Below are 26,716 nucleotides of genomic sequence, written 5' to 3' on the forward strand. Positions count from 1 at the left end.
TTTATAAATGAGAAAACTATAAATAAACCACTTATAAATAATATTGTGCTAAGTTTAATGTTTTATAATTTAGAGTAGTAAAGTTAAAATGGCGTTTCCATATTGAATGCAGAGAGAAAGAAAGAAGTACTAAATTTACCTGATTAAATTTTTATAGGTAAACAAAATAATATTTTTCTATCTGCTAACATATTGATTTTCTTATGCATATAGTAATAATATTTCGCTATAAACGAGCCATAACGAATTTTAGTTGTCATACATAGTTTGTGAAGTAATTCCAAAATTATGTAACTCTATCGTTCAATCGTATATAATTTAAATTTACAAAATCGCTGCATTGTCTCCAGTATCGTAGAATGATTATTTCTGATATGCAGATAAATTTAATTTGAAAATTAATTTCTATCTCAAAATGCAGACATGACAATATTTTACCAATGATATTTTCCAGGATTGTTAACATTTAGTTTGAATATCAAAATTAGACCTACAGTATATCTATACTTTACTTTGTATCGGAAAGATGATGATGCTGCCAAAGATGAACTTGCAATCTAAACTTCCTCAACTTGTACCAAGACCACTGAATAACTAAAATGGATTAGTCGGTTCTTCCATAATATGAGACACATGTGATGTCTACATAATGGTCTATGGAATTTTAGTTAAACAATAATTGATCATGTTTTACTAGTGGAGGGAAAAACTTAATATGTGTTTCATGTTTTTAGTGCCCTGGTTAAAGGCCTAAAGATAGAAAAACTTTGACAATAGAACATTAGTTCCAAAGATTCGATGGTATAACCTTATTTTAAGATTAATTGACCTAATAGTTATGGGAATTATTATATTGCTACCTTCAATAAAATTCTGTCATCCAAATACAATACCGCACACCAGTACAACAGTTTGTTAGAAGGTACTACCGACATAACAGTATAAGTCCTGTAATTAATAAATTCAACTTTTGATATACGACGAACAAAATTAAAACATGAACAAATTCAATAATTCGGAAAATACTAAAGGAAAGAAATATGTAACAATGTAAAGTAGAGTCTGCAGTACTTTTGATTGTTTGCACACGAGATAGTTTATATTCAAGAAAAATACATTTCTTAAGATTAACTAGGCCATCTTGGAGTTTTCAAGACAATGACATACTTTAATAATTCACTATTTGTTTTATTGGTCAGACAGATACAACCTCACTACATTCACTGTAGTATAATAAACAGCTATAGATTGTAACAAATGCCGTATTTTAACTGGAGAAATTTATGCAGTGAATTTGAGATTTATTTCACCCAAGGAACATTTAATGGCATAATGAACAAATCCAACTGTTGTTCATCATAATAAAGTATTAACAAATTATATATCGAACGTAAAAGTTGTGACGAATATAATACATATTTTGACAGTATCATCTTTCATTAACAACAATTCTAGAAACAATAACAAGCTTTAAAGACGGAGAGAATTAATTAGCTTCGTTATGACGATTCATTAACAGTGATTGTTTCTTGATAACAAGGACTGGCTTTGCTCAGGGTTTAGTAAACTGGGTTAAATAATAACTTATATAAATAAAACTACATTTTTGTCTTTACATTGTATGGATTTAGGTTGTTTTTGTGTTTCTACCTTTTAATTGTAGGTGGGACAATACAATAGTTTTTGGGATTTTTAACTCGTGCGTTTTTGTCTTTGTATTGCTAATGCACAAATGTTCTGTCTCAATATTTCAATAAATCATAGATCCGATCAGGAAATCTTTCGTGGAGTAAATATTACGATAATTTGACTCTCTGCCCCATTACAAATATAATTTCTTCCATCAATTACATGTTACCGCATTCAATTATGCAGATTTTATTTTACATATGGTATTGATATGTGTAAGTAATCAAACTGTAACAAAGCCTTCCCTCAACAACATTTTATAGAATTGTAGCGAAGCTTAACTTGAAATAAGACTATTTTGTCAACTGTATAGGCCTACACATTTTCTTACGTCCTACTTTTCACATTTAAATAATTTACCATGGTAACGAGATGGTTTTGATTTTCTAAAACTAAAGGGTTATGGTAGACTGCTATAGGATATTGTAAAATATTGTGTAAACAATTTAAGGAAAGCATTTGTAGTTTATTTTAACTCCTATTTAAAGTCTTAGGGTGACCAGATGGACTTGATTTACAAGTACAAGATTAAACAGAACGAGACCTCGAAGGCAGTTATTGCGTAAAAGAGTTAAATACAGCATTGCGTACATTTAAAAGTTTAACGAGACTTTAGATGTTTGCTAGCTGCAGTTTTTAAGTCTTGGAGTTCTTTGTGGGACTCTAGTTCCGGTCACGCAATGCGTGCGGAAAATATAACGCGACCGTTTAATAAATTGCCTTTAATATACTCGACATCATAAAAGTACCACGGGTAATGTGTGTTGTATCCTTAATCACTTCAAAGGAAAAATACGGGGGTTTCCAGTGCAGGTTTGACTTTTATTTTATGATTATAAGAAGCTTATAGAGAATAATACGACTTTTCACAACACAATTTTAATGTATAGTTCTCTTTAAGAATATAGACAAAAAAAAGATGTTGCTTAAGTTTAAATTAAAACATTCTTATAACTAATACCAAGTACCTAAGTATCTTAAAATGTTATAATACTTAATCGTTTTTCATCAAGAGAAATTGATTTTAAGTTTTTTTTATGCATTAAAATTTTTTTTCTGAGAAAAAAAATACCGTAACGGTTTTAAAATATATTATAATACGTTGCATCAGTTTTATAAAGATCCAATACATATACCAGATTCATCATCATAAAATGTAGTTTAAACTAGTAAAAAATCATTACTTAATAACACTTTCCAATTATCCACCACCCACAGCACAGTTGCGCTTGAAATAGAACTATTAACTTGGGCTTAGTAAGGGCCAATTTCAATAAAGTAAGGTTGGGCTATTAACCTGACCAGAGGGTTGCCGCCCCTTTGACTTCGAGGGGGGTTTGTTGGGGGGGGATTGTTGGGGGGGGGGGGGTATGTGCCCCTTTATCGCACCACGGACACCGTCTTTCATTAGATTGTGCTTCCCTTGAGTGCCCTTCTTCAGCTATTTTTATCAATGCTGTTCTAAATCTGTACTAAATTAGATTTGCAAATGTTTTAAGTGCAATGCACATGTGATATATTCAATGGAGCTGTGTAAAAAGGCGGGCACACCTTTTTACTATTCTGTCACATGCCATTTAATAATGTACAGTGAACATAGGATATCAAATACAAGCTAATTTAATGAAATTTATGAGAATATCCACAAAACAGTACGAGACACGATTGGGAACTTTAGAAACTTTTGCTTTACAGAGATTTATACGATATAAAAGCAGGAAGTCCGGGGGGATTAGGTACTGAAAATTATAAATAAAGGCAGAATTTCAAAATGTTTTTGATGTCAATCAGATAATTTGGAACAAATAATGATTTAATACTGAAAATAAAACATTGATGACAAAAGAAGGAACTTCGTTGCATGGAACAGGTTTGACAGCACATCTAATTAATTAGAGTTGCTAAATAAACTATAATTATTATGATAATGATTATGCATGACTTCTACCTTATTTATTATCATTGATTTTGGTCAAGTTATTTCTCATGTTCTTACTGTTACAAGACGAAACAATATACAAAATCCAAGGGGAAAAAGTGGAAAACAGTCTAATGTAATCATTTTACAGAAACTAATTCACACCGGCCAGGTATTAAAAACTTTTAAAATTTTAAAAAAGCTTTTAAAATTAATTGTAAGCTTGTACAACATGTAAAGCTTATACGTTAATTAAGAATACATTCAACTTATACGTTAGTTTACTATTAGGTAATTCAAATCCAATGTTTTTAATTTGGTAGTGATAGTTATACAAAATATTTAGGTAGGCTTTTAAAATTAAAATCAATTGGGGCTCTGACTTAGGAACATACTCTCAAACACCCTTAACGATAATTAATTTTGGTTTTGCTTTAATCTTTTTTTAAATTACATTTTTACTTATTAGTTTCTTGACTAATTGCACTTAATAGAAATTCGTCGGCTTAAATACACTGTACAAAAGATAGCTAGTGAACTTAGTAACTTAGCTATAAACTATCTTCGGTCACCTTTAGCAGGCTTCTTTTTCTCATGTAAATATTTAAAAAATCGTTGATTAAAATTTTTAGGGGAGGGTTTACAATGGTTGTGCCTATTTAGTCATATTGTCATAGTTAACCCAGCTATTGATGACAGTGGTGGATATAGGGTAATATATTTAAACACAAGTATAGTCACATATTATTTAGACAAAATTTCAGTTGAGGCTTGTCTATGTTTCGAGATGATGTCTGGAGATATGTTTGTGAAGATGTAATATCAGCTTACATCGACCCTAGCAATCCTTAGGGAGGTTGTTAGACGAGCTCTCGCTGATCATATCACCAATACTGTGTTGATCGTTACTTGACTTGGAACAAACATTTCATTTACACTTGGAACAAACATGTTGTACACATTTGGAACAAACATTTCATTTATACTAGAAACAAACATTACATTTATACTTGGGACGAACATTTTATTTATACTTGGAAAAAACATATAATTTATACTTGGAAACAAACATTTAATTTAAATTGGAACAAACATTTCATTTATACTTTGAACAAACATTTCATTTATTCTTGAAAACCCCGTTTCATTTATTCTTTGAAAATCCCGTTTCATTTATACTTGGGACAACATTACATTTGGACTTGGAAAAAACGTTTCATTTAAACTAGAAACAAACATTTCATTTATACTTAGAATCAGCGTTTCATTAACACTTTGAACATATCGTTCTTAGCAAAACAAACATTTAATTTACCCTTTAACTTTACTTTCAAATTTAGGACACCTTTAAATTTAAATTCAAACAATCAGTTATAAACGTCGACACTTATACTTGGTACAAACATTCGATGGCGTATACAGTAGTATTATATTCACATTTTTAACAGCATAGTCTACTTTATTTTAACTTAGAAATATAATTTATGGATATTGTATACGAACTAATACTCACACAATTAAAACCGGATTGGATCACACTTTATATGGAATTATATGGCTGGTGAACATGATGAGAGTAAATAAAGAAAAGCAATTGACTGGAAAAGGAAAGGCCAATGTGCTCCTAGAACATTGGTGGTATATTATCAATGGCTTGACTGATCAATAAAGATGCGTGGTTGCCAAACATTAAAACACTCAAACACAACTAGGTTGAAATGCGAAAGGAACAATGGAGAGTAAATTCAACTTGTAATTTTGTTTCATCATTCTTAGCTGATCGCCTTATTTAAAGAATATAATGTTTCGTATGAGGTTTTAGAAGCTTCTGATTCGTCGAAAAACCAAGTACACATTTTGTTGTACCAGTGAAAATAAAGCGCAATTAATTTGGAAGAAGATAATTAAATACCACAACCATCATAGGCAAAGAAGGCATGGTTACTTGTATGTTACAATAGCTTAAGGTAGGCTGTATCGGTGTAAGTAATACCATGGAGTGGTGTAGCTGAACAAACAGAATTTATCGATGGCCATTAAATTAGTGTATACAACCTAAGCACACCCATTGGGTTGAGACAGCAATAGAACATCTTGTTTGGCATAGTAGATATCAAGATATCTATATTCAATATACACGTAAGCGGTGACATGCATAAGATTTCGACCATGTCAGACTGGAACATTGGCGTATGTAACCCAAAGTACACCCTATTTTGTAAGACAAAATACAATGCATTAACAAAAGGAAGACCGTTATACACATTCGAATTCTCTCGAAATTCTCTGCTTAAGCACTGCAATGGATGTGAACATCCCAATTTGTATTGAATGGGTAAGTGCACGTCAATATGAAATAAAATCTTATATAGTAAAAAAACTTTCGCCAAACCTATGACAGTTAGCCTGACCATACTAATTGTACCGAATTATACCCCGTACCAAAATAAAGATTATTGGCCATAAGTGCAGGTTTTATTTGTATTTTGAAAATATTTATGTTTATTGGGTCAAAAATAGAAATTCAACTTTTCTTATGGAGAGAAAATTCTAAATTTATCTAGGGGTTTAAGGGGGAGGGTTAAGGTGATTTCCGTTAAAATTCTATGTAAGCCTTTATATTTTGGTCTGTATAAGCTTAACCAATGCGTGGATCTTAAACATGATGGCTGAACATGAATTAGTGCAGAATTACATTATCTACAACTTTTGTATTTGGAGTTGAGCAATTTTAAACATAAATTACGCAACAACACAGCAAAAAAACTTATCCTTGTTTCTGCATACATTTAGATTGTGCAACATGCAATGAAAACAGCTGATTAAAATCATTTAAATTAACCGTAACAAACACGAGCGCGCGTAGTGAAAAATAAAAAACTAATTAGGAGTGAGGGAAAATCAGCTGATTTTTTTCCTCGCCCTATGTTAGAGCGTTGGAAACAACTTCTTTCATGATGTCAGCTGTTATCGAAAATAGTTACTTTCGGCGCAAAATTATGAAAAACATCAATACAACTTGTTTGATGCATACATCTTATACATTTGCCTGAATGGCTGTATACTGGTTAATGTATATCTAAAGATACATCAGCAATACAACATCTTGTTTAGCATAGGGAGATATCCACATCGGATACTCTGGCTACAAACGGTTCTGACGCACGCTACTTTAGATATGCTAAGGAGCGACCTCGCAGAATATACAACCACCACTGTAACAGCTGATTGTCAACAGTTGAATATTGTTATCATAATTAGAGAGTTAATCTATGTGCTAAGTATAAATAAGTACGTCATCTTAAATGAAAGTTGCGTAAAACTGAGATTGGTTGCTGTTTTTCATTGGTAGTTTCTAAAATTCTATAGTTTTGAATATAGGTTCGGATCATTAGGCTACTTATCATAGCATCTTTTTATAGTTAACTTTTAATTTAACTTACAAATATTAGTCTAATAATTAAAAGACCTTTGGCTAAACGTAAGTGATTACCACCCTAAGATTTGGCGAGAGTAAAGAACGATAAAATAACTAAAATCAATAACTATTGGTAGGGTTCGTCCGTAAAAATCCTTAAATATGACTTGCTAGTTCTCACAAATGTTTTATAGATCATTTGATGACAAAACAAATCTACAAATCACAGCTATTTATGATTAATTTATAGGTTATGCACTGACCCCTCGAAGAGTTTCAAAGATAAAAAAAAACCAAAACTTGGTAAAAGATTATATTTCATAGAACCACAATGTTATGTAAGTTTATTTCCAAACTATATTGCGAATAGTTTGAATAAAATCTGTCATTAAACATTTCGCAATTGAAGCGTATTGTAAGAACGTAAAGGTTTTGTGTAAAATATAGACGGTTTCAATCTTCTGTACCACAGCCATAGTGAACGGACGAAACATCTATTTATTATTGAGAATAGAAAATCTTAAGAAACTCTTTTTAGTAGAGCAACAGGCTTGTCTGCACAAACCAGTCAAATCGATAAAACTGAATGCCCTGAACGTTCCTCAATAGCATCTGTCTGCAAATGGCATTGTGATTATCTTGTGTAGCTGTGTATTATGCGTTTTGAATCCCTCTTAGATTTTGCTTTTATTAGGAAGTAAACGTTGAAAGATCAAAGGTATAATTTAAGAATTATATTTTTAAACAGTGTAACATTTTAAATACAATGTATTTTTAATCTCTCGTGTTTAACTGAAGGATCAGTAAAATATTTGGTGTGGCTTATATTGAATACACATAATAGAATGTAAAAGTTTGAAGCAAAAAACGTGGTGCAATCTATATGCAATACAGTAATATAAACAAATAAGTACAGCTGAGGCATTTTTAACATTAGGTATGTGGTAAGTTCCCTTTAGAAATGAATTACGACCTTGAAGGGCAATTTGTGAAATAATGGATAGTTTTGCTCAAGGTTTCACGTCATGCCGAACATTTGAAGTATATGGTTTATGGGGGGGGGGGGGTGACTTGTAGTTTTCTAAAAAGTTCATGGGTACTTTTGGCTTTATATATAGATTACCCTCTGGTGAGATTTCTTGGCTTCTTATTTCTTCTTCTGAACGTGAAGCCCCAAATATGACCAAGGTAAAACGTGGGGTCTAGCTTAATGAACTTAAGCAGCATATGAGTCACTGAGTTTCATATGAAATCTTTTTGTTGAGTTTAATAATATGAAACACATTCAGTTAAAATAGATAAAAAGGAATTTTCGTGTCAATTCTGTGTCTTTAAACATTAACAGCCTTAAAGTTTGATATAAAGAACAGCTCAAATAATAAACATACCTAATTAAAATTCTAGCCATACTATTTTCAACACAATAAAATTTTAAACTACATCGATTCACATAAATACGTTAGTGATTTTTGTAAACTTTAAATGCTACAGATGTAAACAATAAGAAAATAAAATTAAGGGAATTAACATTTAAAATATGCATAATACAGCAAATAAATATGTCATTCAAATAATACAGCTGACCACTTAAACTTAAGACTAAAATAAGATTGCTATAGTAATAAATGTCGATGGGGTTGCAAAGGGAAACGAGATACCCTACGTGGCCTTCATGTTACTGTGGAAATCTATAAATATTTATGAGCTCAAGAAATGAATAAGCTCCATCTCTGTTAAATGATATGGCTTCATTTTGTTACGAGAGTTTTGATATATTTATAGCAACACATCCTATTCTTAATCTAGTATAACCATACATCTGTCTTCAGACATTATTATAAGTGGTGGCCGAAATTTGCTCTTGGTGTTTAATTTTTTTGAGACAGAAGTTTAAAAAATAAGCTATACATTTGTATGATATTCATAGTATTACACAATCCGGTCACGATCTTGTAATCTCAATTCTTCGAAGCCATGAATTATTAAACCGTTTAATTGCCTTATTTTTAAGTTTTTAAAGACTATTCCTATTAAATAATTTTTTTCTTCACATTTTTTATAAACATCAAAATATTCAAATCATCACTAATTGCTAAGAATATCGATAACAGATTTATACCACAAAATATATTTATTTGTTGTTTTGAACCGTGATAGGTTCAAGTTAGTTTCAAACCCCACAAACAGTAATTTAAATCATAGGTTTATAGGTTGCTTGAGGTTTATCTATGAAATACAGAAAGTTTATGCTATACGTTATGATTAAATTGAAATTGACTAGACTTTAGCATAATTGGAGTAAAAGCTGATTAAAAATATTATTAACCTTTGTTATATCTATTAATGAATTGTTTTATTTTTTACAGGTAAGTTTTTCTGCGGTCCATGTAAAACATCAATTTGTCGTAAGTAATGGAACTACTTAACAAATACTCCTTACTAATATTTTTGCTAATTTCTTGTTTACCATTTAAGTGTTTTTGTAAGGCTAAAACAAAAAAAAAACTTAAAAATTATAATTCGTGTGTTATTCTTACTGAGAATAAGAAGAGTTGTCGTTTGCTTGTTTATATTTTAGTAAAATTCGAAAAATTATTTTACCTACGACCGTTTTTTAAAGTAGCCATTTCAGTCCAGTTCTTAGAATTGAAAAGTTTCACTTTACAGCTGTTTACTTTCATATCCGCATAGTTTCATTTCATATCCGCATAGTTTTCTCATATCCACACAGGTAACGGACCAATGAGGTTCAAGTATTGAGAGAAAAGAATTAAAATTGTAATGCTTCGAACGTCAACTAATCAGCTGATCAGCTGATCAGTTGACCAATTTAATTGTTGATCCGACTTGTTCATGTTGATACTCGCGTATTCTTAATTAAATTGGTGGAAGTCCAAAAAAATAAATGAAATATTTGCCGAACTGTACCTGATACAATATTATTTATGGTAAGAATGCTGCTAGCAATGTAATATTTAACGAAGTTTAACAAACACGTAATTACAGGAAATCAGCTGATTATACAACAAGTCGTTGCATCACTTTCAGTGGCAATGACAATACACGAAAACATAACCTCTCTAAAAAGTTATCAGTAGTGATTGTTAGTAATTAAATCCAGATTGATAGTAATTAAAAAACGGTCGTAGGTAAAGTAGTGTACGCAACTCGCATTAATAGTCTTTACGACACTCGTAGAAGTTTTTAAGGCACTCGCCAAGGCTCGTGCCTTAAATTTTCTACTCGTGTCGTAAAGACTCACTTAACGCAATCGTTGCGTAAACTACTATTACCTTATACTTAGCTAACTTGCAAACAAAATATTACTTTCTGTGTAGCAGCGTAAGTTTTCATTAAAACTAATTTTATTTTTACTATCAGATTTGTAGTATATATTTTTTGTAAATTACGAAACTAAACAAAAATAAGCAAATTATTCATTAATCACTAATTTAAATAATAAACTCCTAAATTCATTGCATATTTAGTCTTTCCATTCAAACTTCAACCGGCTTATCCGACCGGGAATTCTTTTCAGGAAAGGGAATTTCCGTATGAAATTCTTCCTCCAAAGGCATTATGTCTTCAGCTCTGAACTGAGTTTCCTACAAACGTTCGACTTAATTACATCTAAGTTATTTTCCGTATCTAATTCTAATGTTTTAGTGACACAAATGTTATTTCATATAACTCAAGCTTTAAATAAAGAATGATTTATCATTTGATATTTTTCCTCTTTTTTTAGTTTAGTATCACGCTGAAAACTCGTAAGATGACACTCCATATGTTAAAACAAATGTTTCAACTAATAACCTGCAGTTAAAGGAAAAATCTAGTTTTAGTAATATACTATCAGTTACCCGGCGCGCGTTGCTGCGCTAACAAAATACATCTGTCTGTGTGAAAAGCACGTTTTTCTACATTTAAACCGACGATAGTCAGGGATTGCCCTAGTGCCTTATAATGGTGATTGCGAAAGCAAGACACTAAGGAAATTGTAGTTGCTTATTTTCAGAGGGTAATTCGGATGAAATCATCAGTATTCTTATGATTAAGACTATTTCTCCCTTAAACCTAACACTGATAATTTTTGCTTTAATCAATTTTGACGTCATTTTTAAATCGTTAGTTTGGTAACGTTGTACAGCTTAAGTGGATTTAAGTTTCGCATTAGTATTATTGGAGTTACTTCTTTTAATGACAGTAATGTGGTGGGTTTATGACAAATTGAGAGGCATTTGAATACCCGAGATAGCACGCACGATTATTATTCACTTAATAATTTATGTTAGAATGTGTGGGTATAGAACGAAAGATAAAAATACTAAGGCATTGTCATCCCTTTTATTGTTTACAATACTATGATAAAGGTTTATATGTTTTTAATATTTAACATTGGAGAATTTAAACGTTGTTGAGTGCACAGGTGTGCTGCGATTGGGGTTTAATACATTTGGACTTATTCAAAAGTAAAATTGTTTTCTGTGCTGCACTCTGTAAAAACACTGTGGCACTATTTCAAATCATGACTAATGCTAATACAGAATGTTGTGATTATTCAAACCTACAAAACAGTTGGTGAAATTAAACATCTGCTTTTAAATTATATTTATTTGTAAACATTGTAGATCAAAAAGTCTGACATTGGCCCACTTAAAACCCTCTGGGGCAGAGCCCTTTTGACGGATCTGCACCAAACTTCACTCGAACCATCCTTGAAAGAAGCTTAATAATGTCTGAAGGTTTCATTACAATCTGTCTAGCGTTTCGGAGTCCATAACGTATATACATACACACATACATACATACATAGTTCCTCTTTTATAGATATAGATTAACTGATGATTATGTATAAAATTATCAGCTGCTAGGTTTGAATGTTGTAATAATTCCACAAAAGTAAGTTTAATATTTTTCCAATTTGTAATTGATATTCAACGATTCTTGTGTATTAAAAACTGAAAATATTTTAATTATCAGTCACAAACCTTCTTGAAAGTTACACTTGAAATCATTCCCTTTTAAAAGACTCACTACTTAATCACTGTTAAATGAATTTCACGTTTTTTTCTAAAAATTGAAAATTATCACTACACAATAATTACCAATGCATATACCAAAATATTTTACGTAACTTCATATTTTAGCGAAGAGAAAAAGATTACTAATTTATTTTGTAAAAAAAATGCCATAACGTTTCATATTTTATTTTTGTAGAGAAATAACACAATCTTTTCGCCAAATACATCGGTTACATGGGAACAACACCCAAAGATGAGCGAGTTAGGAGACGCTGCAAGTTCTAGACACTTAATATTGCTGTCGAGATAAGTAGAACAATTTATCGTGTCTAAACTTCGCTCGTTCATATAGTATAACATGTAGCGCTGCTTGGTTTTCTTATAAGACAGCTTTGTTGAAACGGATCTTATGTGTGAATCTTGATTAGAAATATGTGATCAGATAAGGTTGAAGCACTAAAGACTTACTGGACAACTGGCTATTATAGAAAGTTTGGACAGTATAATATACAGTGCGGCAGCGAAGACATTGTAGTTACCACTTGTCTATATGGGGCGGAAATAGTGCTTAAAACTGAGCATGGCCTACCAAGGTGGAAATATGAAAAATAAGCCAAGAGATGTACGATAAATCTTTACTATTGTTGACACATAAAATGTGTCATACTCTAGTAGGAGTAGTATCGATAAAAAGTAGTTTTAGCCGTGAAAACAGAAGGTTTGTAGTTTTTTTTTAGTTTGGCGGCTTCTTTCGACCTTGTATTTTTCCCGTCTTTACATGTCTCCTCAGGTCTTTCAATAGAATCGAGCAAACCCAGGGAAAGCCTTTTTAGTAAAACCTCTAGCCTAAATTACTGATTCAATTAAGACATTACGAACCTCTTACTCAGAGATTTTGGATGTTCAAATTGATAGCCAATATAGCATTTTGCTCCGAAATTTACCACCTGTAAAAAACCTACAGTATGAGTGTAAATACCTACCATCAAAGAGTGTGTAATACAATTTCTTCATAATGTATGTATAATTCATCTTCATTAGCCTATACCAACCGCAGGAAATAATCTTTCTCAAAAATCTAATCAGGAAACCTAAACCGCAGTAGACGTATTGTTCAAGTTCAAAAGCCAACGACTCACTGCCACAGACGAATGTCAACGTGAGAAATTCGAGCGACGTGACAGGGATGGCAATGAGTTACAAGTTTGGGAGGGAAGAAATACGCGGGAAAACTCGTAACTGAATACAGCTGACTTGCTGCCAATACAATGATTATACGATGGATTTGTTGGATACCACAAAAACACAAATTGTCCTCTTCAGTGTTTACCACACAAAATGTCAAAATTATTATTATTTTTATTAGTACGATAAGTCTACAAGATTATTGCTGTTGATTCGTGTGGCAGTTATTTGAAACTTAAGTTCACTCTGTTGCGTTATTTGTGTCTTGCATAGGTGCGGGGTGAGAGTAAAACAAGGGGTATTTCTACAACATTAGTAAAACAAAAACTAAAATCTCAAAGGTAAAGAAAGTACACAATACACGCCTCCAACAGCTAAGTTGTATTCACCTGAAAAAGGTTGGAGTATATCGTTTAAGTCAAACGTCGATAGCTAATGTAGAGGTTTGTGTGAATGATGGGGAAAAACAATCTAACTCAGATGAAGGGACACATTCTCCTCAACAATAGGGTGTTATTTCATCAGCTGAGTAGCTAAGTGAATAGTGGTTCCATAGTCAATAAGAATTAAATATATACCGTCAGCCGTGCTGCGGTTACCATAGGTTCTGGCGCACACCGCTGGGAGCACCATGTAGTTTCGGCGCACGCGCAACGTAACTACACGGCGCTCCCAGCGGTGTGCGCCAGAACCTATGGTAACCATGGTAACCGTAGCACGGCTGACAGTCTATATTTAATTATTTTTGTCTATCGTAGTGCTCGACTGATAATAATTAGTAGGTTGCCCGTCTAATTCTGAGAAATTCAAATACCTTAACAATTTGAAAGTACTGTAAACTTAGCTGTCGTAATAGGTAGGCTTAAAAAAATTGTCCTGGTAAAATTAACAGCTGATTTTAGTCAACAAAGCTACATGAGACAAATTACATACTTAACTCTTCACATCGAAGTCATATTGTGTCTACCCCGATTTGAAGATACAACAACTTAAAAACAAAGTTTCCAAATCATACATTTCTAGTTTTTTGTTATTATTGATCTAAGTTTATATTCCCACTTATATTTCATCTTGTGGGAACTAAATACGAGTTTCTCTACCAAATTTGAAAATAGAAACATAAATGACTAAATTACGATATTTTTGACAGTGGTACCTATACATATAAGATAATCGTTTCATTGTAATGTTTTCAGAGCACTTATTAAGTTTATTTTTAAGAAAGTAGAAGCCATATAGGCCTAAAGTACCTTAATGCATATACATAAACTAAATTATTTTGATATTTAAATTGAGATTCCTTAGGACTGTGTACCATTTAATACAATATTCGGACACTACAAAAAGAAAAAAAAAATCAAAGATGAACTGTTTTATTGAAACAAGAATTGTTGACTACGGAAAGGGGTAAACGATGATGTTTGTGTGAAGAGCCTTGACGCAGTGCAGCCAACATTGCAGCTTCTCATGACAGGTGTACCACTGTTGTGGCATCACAAATAACTTCATTACACATACTCATGTATTTAAATTATGTGATGGTTTGGTGTACTAGAAACCGCCACATTTATCATAAATGTATGCGTATAAAAGTATTAGTTACCATGTTGGATGTTATATTACTAGCCTACCAACTAAAATATGTAGCTCCTAGAATATCAGTATAAAATAATTTCTGTAAATTGCACTCATTTTGTAAACCTAAAAAAAAAGGAAATACTAGTTTTTTTTTCTTTCAACAAAATTGTGAAATGCACGGATACAATTTGGTAAATATCAGACTCATCTAAACACGAACTCACCAATAAAGATTTGTACAAATTATATTATTCTTAATTACCAGCTTTCTTCTTACCTTTATTATGCAACAGTCTATAATATATTCAAAACTAATTAGGTTTATCTAACTGCTAGTAACTGAACCAATTCTTATACTTGGTAGTTACTAACATTCTACCAATTTTAACGGAAAAATACTTTGAAACATAAACTAACCAACTCTAATTAAAAGAGAAACATATTTAGTAAAAATTCACAAAACATATTAAAGAGGTTTAAAGCTAATAGAAACGTAATTGGTTATTTACTCATAAGGACGTGTTTGAAGCTATTTAATTTAATAGGACTATAGAACCCAATGTTTTAGGTAGGAGTTCATAGTTAAAAGTATTTGAGTTTAGATATTGAGTATTTAACAACTATGTTGACATCTACCCATATAGATCAGTTAATCAAAACACTTTTTGAGTAAACAAAATATCAGAAGATTAAACTGCATATACTGTAATATAAAACACCACTAAATATAATGCACAATTAATTGTTACAGAAAATACTAATTAAAATATATTATTAAAACTTTTATTTTGATAATAATATGATTAAATGTTTAAGATTATAATGGAATTATTTAATTTTTGTGTATAAAGTATTAAAACGTATTGATCATTTGAAGTCTACATAGGTATTTGAAACCCAAAAACAACTATTTAATTACGTAAAAAAAAATCACCAGATGCAAAACTTTTAAACCTTTTAAGTCATATAACATTTTTTTATTAAGTCGTTTACTGTTTAAATAACTAAGAAAGAAAACACACACAATTAACGCGGAAAATCGGTGGATTTAACGATTATATTATTAAATAAAATATCCGTCAAGAGTAAGCTAACATAAATATGAATGTCAGTAATTGACGAAAATGCAATGATAATAGTCATGTTATCGTTACAATAGAAATAAATAAAAAACTATTATTTTTTTAGCTACATTTAATATTTCTGTGCCACTTGGTGTTGGGGTGATAAGGAATGGGTTGTGGTTGGACTAGCGGGTGGTGAAATGGGTCGACAGATCTATATAGTGCTGCCGCCTGGTAGGAAACGATCGAGTTAACTTCCTCCTGTATCTGGTCCTCAACAACTGCACTAATTTAATTGCTTACTCCTTGAACTGAAATGTTATTTAACTAACTATACCATTTCCTTTAAATACTATGCATCATCATAATTTACAATGCTAATATATAATTTTTATCTGTTAATATTTATATTTCACTACTATATGTATTTGTTTCCTTAATTTCTTTGTTTATAATATTATTTATTATTGTAATTACTACGATACTAATAATTTGAGATCTTGATCAGTGTGTAGTTTATTACCTGAAAATACAAAAATACGTCAAGTAACACTTGTAGTAATATATTTACACTTAAACTTTTATTCACAAGACTGTAAATAAATAAGATTTGCTTATTGGGTCTGATAATGTCCAATCGAAATGGATCGCCACTTACCATTTTATTTGCCGTCTTGTGAGTAAACAGTTTAAGCGAAAATATATTATTTCAAGCGTTATTTGGCGTATTGTTGTACTTTTAGATAATAATTTAAAAAGAAGTGAACAGTTGTTCCGAATGTTATCATTTATAGAAGGTTTTGCAATTTATATTAATATTTTGTATGCATTAGTGTTTGTATAATTAAGAAATTGAGGAAACAGTATATCCAAAAGTTAGTGTTAAAAAGTGTTACTGTGCATGTGCATTCAACTTTGAGCAAAGATCTAAATAAGTTTTTATCCATATCAGAAAAGTAAATTATTCTCCTATCGTTTCGGGAAAATATGTCTAGAACTACTGAAGCCTCATTGCGTAATATCCCAAAATGCAGCTTTAAAAGTTGTATAATTAAGTGATGCTAAAATGCATTTAGTTCCTTTTATTGGGAACTAGAAGTATTTTGTTCTCCTGAAAAATATAAAAGCAGAGATGCATGAAATTATTAGGAAATTATTTAATGTTATTGAATAAATCGTAATAAACCAAGAATTAACTAATCGTACTCATTTCAGGATTGACATAATTTTTGTCAACGTAACATTAGTAGATCTCCATGAAAAGATTTGCATAAACTACACGTTTCGTTCAATCTCAGTCTGTTTAATCAAGACTTAACAATATGTATGAAAATAAAAATCTGCTGTTCAAATTCAAATCTAAAATAGCACATTCATTTACAATAAACCAAGACGTTCCTTAGTGGAAGCGGCGGGAACTGCCGTGTCCGTTCCATCTTCCTATTGGTTGATCTGTCCATAATTACAATTTTCCTTTTCGTATTTACGGTTGCATAGTTTTTTGTGGTTCATTGTGTTAGTATTTTTGATAAAATTTAAAAGTTATACAATCCTGCAAAATTTAGTTTACACATTACGTTTTTAAGCACCACAATAATAAAAAGAAACCAATATAAGCGTGTACAATGTTTGTTGATTTTAACATTTATGTCCTTGAACAGTTTTGTTTAGTCTAATGTGCATATTTTGACCATAATGTTTCGTTAACCATATTCACTATTTACAAAGGTAATAAAAGTTAACTAATTTCTGTAACCAGCAACCATATAATTTTATTTCCTTTAGTCACGATTGTTTATTATGCTCTCATATTTACATTTTAAAAACTCTCTTACTTTAGTGCAAAATGTACACAATATATGATCACGGTAAAAAATAAACTACTGTCATATAAGTGTAATTACCCAAAAATATTAAAATGGCCACCATTTTATACTGAATAAAATACTGCGTCAAAAAATATTCCGTTCGTATAGTTTCCATCTAAGTATATTGTGATTCGGTTCATATTTATGTAATTATGTTATTACAAGCAATATTACTGGGGCAATGTTTTTGTGCTTTAAGTACATCGTGTTTATTGGTAGGCTTGTTGTCGTGTGTTAACGTCAGTGTATCAGTAAGTGTGTGTGTGTGTATTGGTGACCAGATTTACCACCGATGTATCTCGATGTTTATTGGGCCAGATAAGCGAGCCTACACAAGATTGATATTACCCCGGATTGCCCAGCTTATAATTGCCTCGTCGATGTCAAACACGACAGTCTACTGTCAGTGTTGCCAACTGAACATGACAAATGGTGTTGCCAACCTTTTGTGTATCACATCACATTATGACGTAAATAAACATCACAAAAACTAACAAGTATTTTAATTGTTTTTTTTGTTTTTTTATGTTATGTAAAAAAATCACAACTGCAAACTTCATTAATTAACGGGTATCTAAGTAAGTGTCTTTTATCTAATTAGAGTGTTTTTGTTGATTTATTAAATACATATACATAGATATATAACTTAAAGTTTTTAGGGTTCGACAAAAAAGTTAATAAGTGGAAATTTTATTTTTGGTTCACATGAGGAACTTTTACTTAATTTTATTGAATCAAAATCATACGTAAAATTAACGACTTACCAAACACTTGAAGAATTTAACTATAAGTAACGGGAAAACATATTGGAACAATAACCTTCTTTACCCATAAGTTAGGGATCTTTCCCTGAGATCGCAAAACATGTAGTAAACTATGTAAAACATAAATACAATACAGTGTATGTTGATCTATATCTACATCTAGTCTTAACGCACGTCTTTGTATACCTACTATGGTAAAAAGTCAATCAACAGGAAATTGTTATAAATATTTAATTACATTATCAACTGTCCAAGGTGTGCTCATATTGTTGGCACATGCTCATGCTATTTGTAACTCAGGAACGCCCGAAAATGTTAAAGAGGAGTTGGAACCGTGCACGTGTGGTTTGACATACTAGTTGAAACTAAGCACGGGGAAAATATTAGGCACTTTTGGTAGATGTTATGAACGATAATTCCCATTACGACTCATAATCTGGGTAGTGTCAATTTCTGTTTACACTTAAAATCCTCAAAAAATCACTTAAAATAGATCGCAAACAGCTGTCGACGAAAACGCCTTATTTTCATATTATATTATACGGAGAGAAGAAAATGTGATTTTTTCTTGGGAATGTGAGTTGACAAAGAGTGAGTTGTTTAGGCGAAATCCATTGCAAAGCAGAAGCATAATCATTTAGAAGTGTAAACAGGGAAGCCCAACTAAGCCAGTTATGATGTGCCAATTGCTGTGGCAGCCTCAAATCAGCTTACTCTTCATGTTTGTCTTGCGAATCCGACCCAGTCGTTGAAAAAGTAATTCTTACTGCAACCGTCTCAATCTTACAACTTCCTTCTGTTTCAATAAAACTTATAAAAAATATTCATTGAAAAAATATGAACTATTTTTTGTAAATACATAACTTGTTTTCTTCATTGAAATATTTATCGTACGTTGACAATCATTGTATATATTTAATGGAATATAAAATGTATTATTAGTTCTATAATTAAATGTTATGTAGGTTTGTAACACGATGTATTTATATATCTTTCTTTATTATAAGAAATGATTTCCATTTAATTTCATGCTAAATTCATAAAGTTCTATCCATCCTGTAAACATTCTATGCGATTGTCTTGTAAAATAGTCCATAATAACATGTTTATCCATGCAAATAATATACACAACAGACATTCTATATTAATTAACATTTTTATCAAGTTATCCAGGCATTGAAAACGCATTGAAACCCATGTCCGAGTACAGGTCAGGTATCAATATTTAATTTTTTAAATATGTTTTTAAAATTTGTTTAGTATTTTTATTTTAGGCCTATTTTTAAGTTTTATATAATTATTATTATTTATTTCATTATTATTGTAATAAATACTATGCTTTAATACTTTTCATACTTTATTCTGAAATGGTGACCATATGTATAATATTTAAAAAATAATATACTGTATATAAATTATATAAAAAATACAAAAAAACATTGAATTTAATTCAGTAATAAGGATTAAATTTATCTATTAATGTATGAATAGCAAAATTATAAAAACATAGGAGTGGTCTTTATATGAACTCTGTCATATCATAGCAATTTTTCTTTTTAGAATATTTATAATTTTTATAAAAAAAACTGATTTTTTATCCCCTATTAAATATTTTATTTTCTTAAAGCTCTTGATTTCCTCTTTAAAATTATGTATGTTTGTGGTGTTTTAATTAAAACCAAAAAAGTTAACTTTGTTTAATTAATACGAAAATGCCCAGTACATATTTAAGCCCTGTTAGCACCGACAGGCTTTAATCTGTTAAATGTAACGGTTAAAAAGTTCAAAGTTTACAATTATATGGCTTCAGTTTGATCATTTTACTGAATTTTATTTAAAAAAAAAAACAGTAACACCTCTTTATAAGAGTGTGATAAATAAATGCAGTTACAACGGTAACCTTTCCATATGTATTTGCGTTGAGCTGCGGTCCGATACATTTTACAGTAATTAATTGCACGTCGGATGATACGTCAGTGTTTCTGATGACCTCATCATTTACCCCCTCCCTCGCCAAAACCTCAACCCCCCTCAACCACCCCCCCTCACCATCAACCCTACGCTACACCATCAGACTCAGGTGGGCCAGCAGTATGCATGGAAACTGTCTATTTTATTCCAATTTGATTGTGTATTTTTAGATGGATTTACCTATCAACTTGTAACAAGGTACCGATTATATATCACTGGGTGGATTGCTTTTTACTTTCTCCATCTATTGTATACGAAGAAAGTATTGTTTTATAGAGAATTGTCGAGTTTGATTTTTGAGCGGATATATCTGTGTTGGGTTCCCTTGAACCCCAAAAAGTGGTTCCCAAAGTGATGGCTGTGTGTAAGTGTGTTTCTGTATGGGTGAATGTGTACAGAGCTACAAAATACTCATGTGCTCCGATTTTGTTTGGAATTCGGCATGTACTAATGCGTATTATTTCCAAATCTATATTCAATTTTTTTAATTAAATATTTTTTATGGTGATTTCCCCATGAAACCCATAAAGAACGGAAATAGTATATTCGAAAAAAACATTCTAAACAGATTTTGTGAAAAATATAGTAGCTTACGTTATGGTCCTTGTTATTAAAAAAATAGTACAACTCCTATTGCTTTAAAACTACGGTTCAAAAATCATTGTCAATCTGAATATTTACACATTATATCGTAGTTACTCCCACCGCTTGCCCATGTTTTTGTTGACAAGCTAATGGGATAAATTATGTGTCAGATTGCTGATACAGTTTATGTTTTTTTATAGTTCTGGCACAGCGTATGATGGACTGTAGACTACAGTAAAAAATATATCGTAGAAAACTGTTGTTGTTAATTGTTTAGTAGGTTTTGAACTCAGCCTTCGAAGTAGTTTTGTGTACTTTCAACAATCATACTTAGTGAGGCCTTAACAATTTACTTATAGCTACTTGGTTTATCTAAGCCATTATTTACATCAACGTATAAAGGGGAAATTTGTACATTGACATCTTTAGTAGATACTTCGAATAATTTGAAGACACGCCACAATGTATTCCTTATACTGTGTGAATCTTTAAATAATATTTAGAGTAATGAATAGAATACTGAGTGCGTTGATTGATTAATTATTTTAGCACAATTTGTAGTGTGAGGGTATTAAACTTTCTCATGTTTCGTTTTTTTTCTTTACCAAAGACAACAGAATAATGAGATAAAAACTTATGAGCGGTTTTCCACAAAGCATAAATGAAGTACTAAATTTTGATGTAAGGACCAAAGCTCTTTAATAAGTTTTTTAATTCGAAAAATATTGTAGTTCAAGTGAGAGTAAACGTAAATACAAAAATGAACAAAGATTTCTGTTGTCATTGAAATATAGCCTAGTCATGAAACAAAAAGAACTACTATAAGGGAAAACTTTGGTTTTCAGTCACTGTCCGTAAAAAAGCGTTTATACTAATACTAGCTGTTACCCACGGGCTTCACCCCGTTTGACTTCATAAGTATTAATAAAACTATTGATCGGTTAAGTTAAGCTGAAATAAACAAAACACAATACAGTAATACAAACAAATAATCACACCTGATTTTAAAAAAGTAATAAATTGAAAGAATAACAAACAAATAAGTACAGCTGGGGTATTTTTAACCTTAGGTACATGGAAAGTTCCCTTTAGAAAGGAAATGTATGGAGGGTAATGTATGAAATAATGCATAGTTTTGCACAAGGTTTCTCGTCATGACGAACATTTTAAGAATATGGCTTATGGAGGTGTGACTTGTAGTGTTCTCAAAAGTTCATGGGTACTTTGGGATTTATTTATGGATTTATGAACCTTTATAGATTCTCATACTGCATGTGGTCACTGGATCTTCGTTATACAAACTTTTGGACCAACAATGTTACATTTAATACCCATTTTAAAATCGTGTTAAAATACAATACATCTTAAGGTTTCCAAAAACTTAAAAATAATTTCATCAAAGTACCAGAATAAATGCTTATAATCACCGATCAAGTTGAAAAATAATTAAAATTGTTATATATACATTATATGAAACTGAACTGCGTTGACTATGGAAAGAGTCCAAAACATAGTATAGGGAAAGTAGCACTAGAAATTTCAAAATGGTAAGGAAATTGTGCTGGAAGGTCGTTATAGACTTTGTCTCAAAGGGAGCCATGAATAATGGGCAGTCTGTGACGTCATCGTCCGAACAATGACGCTTGGACTACAATGAGGCGGGCGTCTGTAAACATCCCGCTGCAGCAAGCCTGCTCAGATAGCCATTAGGTGTAACTCGTGAATTAATCTTGAGCTAATCAAGTATTGTAAATATTTTAATTGCTTTAAGAGGCTGTTTGAAGTTTTCAATCCTAGATTGTGATTAATCCGTTTTTGAAACTTGCATTTTCTCTTTATATAAATTTTTATTTTAAATAAAGAGCTTCGACATTGACTATTGGATACTGAAGTAGACATGGACCAGCTGACACAAACTATTTACTAAGAAAGAAAATGGTTGTGTGAGCTAGTCACAGAATGCGGTGGAGTGCATATTTCTATTTCTACCTTATTTTTGTTTAAACTAAAATTTTTTTAATAATTCATTCTCATCAGTTTGACTTTGTAAAAAGTGCAAGTAATCAACCGAAATCAGTAATTTATATCAGCGCAATCTGTCGGTGGCTCACATCAACTATCAACTATGACCATTTTGTAAAAAAACAGGCAACAAACTTAATATGTGTATGGATTGTCTAGTTGTATCAAAAGTCAAAGGTTTCACCTAAACTTTGAATAACTGTAATTCATGAATTTGATGGTAAATACTTTTCTGTATATTTAATGCTGCTCCTTAACTACTTACTGATAACTCCATTTAGTAATTCAGTTTTAAAACTGTATCAAGTGAAAAAGGATATCTAAATGTAAATGTAATTTATTTCCCAATACGTTTCAATTATTTAAAGTATATTTGTCATAAAAAAAAACTCTTGCGTTGTGAATTTGCAGCGTGTCTTAGAATCTGAAGATCCAACATATTAAACGAAGGGAGACATACTTGTATTTATTCTTAATTATTTTACAATTGAAAACATATTACAGAAGACCTAACATTTATTTTAAGGGGGGGTAGGCTGTTTAAGGTTAGGGTGTAAAAATCTCCTGACAAAACAAGACTCAATTTAGAAACCTTAATGCTAGAAAGCATACAAGTATCTAAATTTAATAGTTGAAATTGAAATAGTGTGTAATACATTAAAAACACCAGTTTCGTTCGTAGAAAACACAGCTATTGGATCAAATGTTTTTTATTGGTGAGACATGAGACTTTAAATCATTAATTTATTTTGAAAAAATGTATATGAGCTATTTGGAATAACTTCATATTGCATCATGATTTTTGTAAAATAATTCAATTCCTGTAGTTAATGTTAATTAATAACATATAAAAAAGATATACAAAACCTCTTAACACACTGACGCACAACTGACAGTACGGTTCTTGAATAAGGGTTTTAATTATAGTTTGTCTTTAACAAAACAATTTGACACTGATACAAGCAATGTTTGACGAATACAATAGACAGGTAATCAACCATTCACGACCACCGCTGATACAATCAACTGCAGATACGATGCCCTAACCAACTTTTAATTACTTCTCAACCATTGGGTAACCTTTTTACGTTCAAAGTTTCAACTCATTTATCCTAGTTTTTTAAATGCCACCTGACCTAAAAATATTTTACGGTTAAAAACCATTTAAAGTTGGATTTTGTTTAATTTTTTTTCCAAAATGAACACTGTTTACTGAAGTAAAGAAATTATTGATGGATCTAGTAACCGTTTGTTCCAGGGCCACAATAGTTATACAGCGATCTTTATTAAATCTTTACTTATCACCAAGGTTGGCTTTACATTTCAGTTTGAAGGCTCATTTGCAAGAGTTATGTTCTTCAAACTTATTTGAAACATTAGTAGATTTTTTTTTATGTCGATTTACATTACAGCAAGGTGAACAAGCAAGGGGAGCGAGCTGAGATCGAGGAACTCCGGTTCCTGGGGTCTCGGGTTCAAATCCCACCAAATCACCAATGGATTTTATCTAAGTGATAATGCCGTAACCCCTATGTCTAGCCTGAAGTAATGTGGAAAAATCCGGGTTCGTGCCTAGCGTCCTAGGGCGAAAAAATCAGTAAGGTGAACGATCTACTACTATACATGGTTGCAGGGATTATGATTTCAAAGTAAATAATCCTCAACTATCATTTACCCAAGTCAGAATTCTAAACATTAAGGTCCAAAACGAACACCTGCCGAATAATAGAAATCAACGTACTCTCTGTCTAATACTACGTATCCAAACTTAAAGTATGCACGTGTTAAAGCGAATAAACAGGTGATATTTACGTCGATTAGGCCCAAATATATATATATTTTGTCTTTATTGTCGTATTTTTATATTTAACCAATCAGCTTGTAACGTAGCCGAGTACAACAAATACAAGGCAAAATATAAGAGTCCCTCATAAGCTATTTCAGAAACTCCTTGTCTAATTTTGGTCCAAAAATTTTGGCCGGACTGACAAATTATATAATTATAAACAGTTATACACTTACGTCCAAAAGTAAATCTCAAGACCTATCGGCACTTCATATTTGGCATAGGCTACATGAATAGAGTTTTATGAATGAATGGCCCAACAAATATACACAACGACTACGGTTGAACTAAGAGAGAGAAAATATAAATATGAAAGTAAGTGAGTAACAGTAAGTATATTTATAGGTTTTTCCAAAATCTCCAATCGAGAAATTGCAACTAGGAACCGTTACTCTACGATGTCTAAAAGCCACGGAGCGTTTAGCTTCACGAGATTCCAGTGGAGGTTCTATCCTGTATCCTGAATCCTGTAAAGTCCCTCTTAGTGGCTGATTGTTCCTCTTCGTTGTCCTTGAGTCTATGCAAGTGCCTGAAAAAGCTTGTAAACTGTAAGTTATCTAAACTGACTAATGCAATTGATAAAGTACGACCATCAATTTTTTTCTTTTCTACTTTTGTGCACTTTAGATATGTAGGTCTAGTACAATCCTGGTTACACTTTTTGCTTATGAGTTAGGGCAACGATTATTGCAGTGAGAGAGATTTAAGTAAGATACTATAGAGGTATGATATTCAGACTTAGGAACTTAAAAGAACTATTAGTTGTATAGTAAAACTGCACTTTCAGGGAGATCTTTAAAAATGTTTTGTTGTTCATGAGCCCTTACATAATTTGTGTAAATTCTTTAACTAAACATATAACCCTTGTTAAAATATATCTGTAGGCTAAAAAAACTGAGTGTGAACAATAAATAAACAAATATTTGATGTCACAACCCGCATACCTTTTTGATTCCATAGAAAGATATATAGCCTGTATTTACAGTGTTTTCTTCAACAATTTATGAATTAATCCTTGTTTAAATCATAATATGAATATTAATAGATGTGCCAGTAAACTTTGACATCCTCTAAATGGAATCTAAAAAAATATTTTTTCAACCAAGATGCATATCGGAATGCAAAACATGCCTCGAAATATAATAAATCTTTTTAGAAATTAGGGTACCTATTTTACGTGCAATAATGAATCGAGAACCACTCACTTACCACAATCACACAATTTTACAAATTACAAAAATAGGAAAAATACAAAAACACCAACTCTTATCCACCGGTTCCACTTGACATTGAAAACGTAAACAATCAGTGTATACAGGGTGGTCCAGAACGATCATTACTCTGGCGTATGAATGGACCATTGAGAGGGAGGCTGGGAGGGGTGGCGGGCGCGGCAGCTAGCATCGGCCGGGACTCCCTCAGTTGTTGGCCGACCATCGGGTTGTTATGGTGGAATAAGCGCGGGTGGGATGACAGCACAAGACTTCCATCATGTTCGCGATGACGGAGTATTTCGGCGAGTTCGCCCTGGCAAGGTGAGTCCAGTGTCAGTGTGGTGTGCATCCTGAGCTCCCCAGGAATACCGGGAGTGCGCCCCTTGGATACCACTAGGATACTGCGGAAAAGTGTTTTATGGTTATGAATACAAAGTATTTTAGTTCACAATTTATTTCCATCAATTTTAACAGTGTTTTAGGGTAGTTTCACAGTTGGATTTGGCAAACAGCGAGAGTGTTGTGGAAGTGGTCCGGGAAGTTTTTTAGTTTTACCGCAAGAAGTGGTGCGCA

The 26,716-nt window shown here is 31.7% G+C and overlaps 1 protein-coding gene across 8 annotated transcripts in view; it reads left to right on the top strand.

Moving 5' to 3' along the window:
* The window catches only part of LOC128994798 (potassium voltage-gated channel protein Shaker), a 598,708-nt gene that overhangs the window by 266,172 nt on the left and 305,820 nt on the right, over positions 1 to 26,716 (top strand). The window contains exon 1 of one of the 8 annotated variants that reach the window (XM_054419582.1): positions 26,366 to 26,464. The exons of the other annotated variants lie outside the window; for them this stretch is intronic. Coding sequence (XP_054275557.1) covers positions 26,421 to 26,464 — 44 coding nt within the window. The 5' untranslated portion in view covers positions 26,366 to 26,420. Of the gene's footprint in view, positions 1 to 26,365; positions 26,465 to 26,716 lie in introns of those variants that run through there. 8 annotated transcript variants of the gene reach the window in all.

Source organism: Macrosteles quadrilineatus, unplaced genomic scaffold (assembly GCF_028750875.1).
Source record: "Macrosteles quadrilineatus isolate MER2022 unplaced genomic scaffold, UCM_ALF_1.0 Scaffold_5__1_contigs__length_97177068, whole genome shotgun sequence".
NCBI classification, from domain to species: Eukaryota; Metazoa; Arthropoda; class Insecta; order Hemiptera; family Cicadellidae; genus Macrosteles; species Macrosteles quadrilineatus.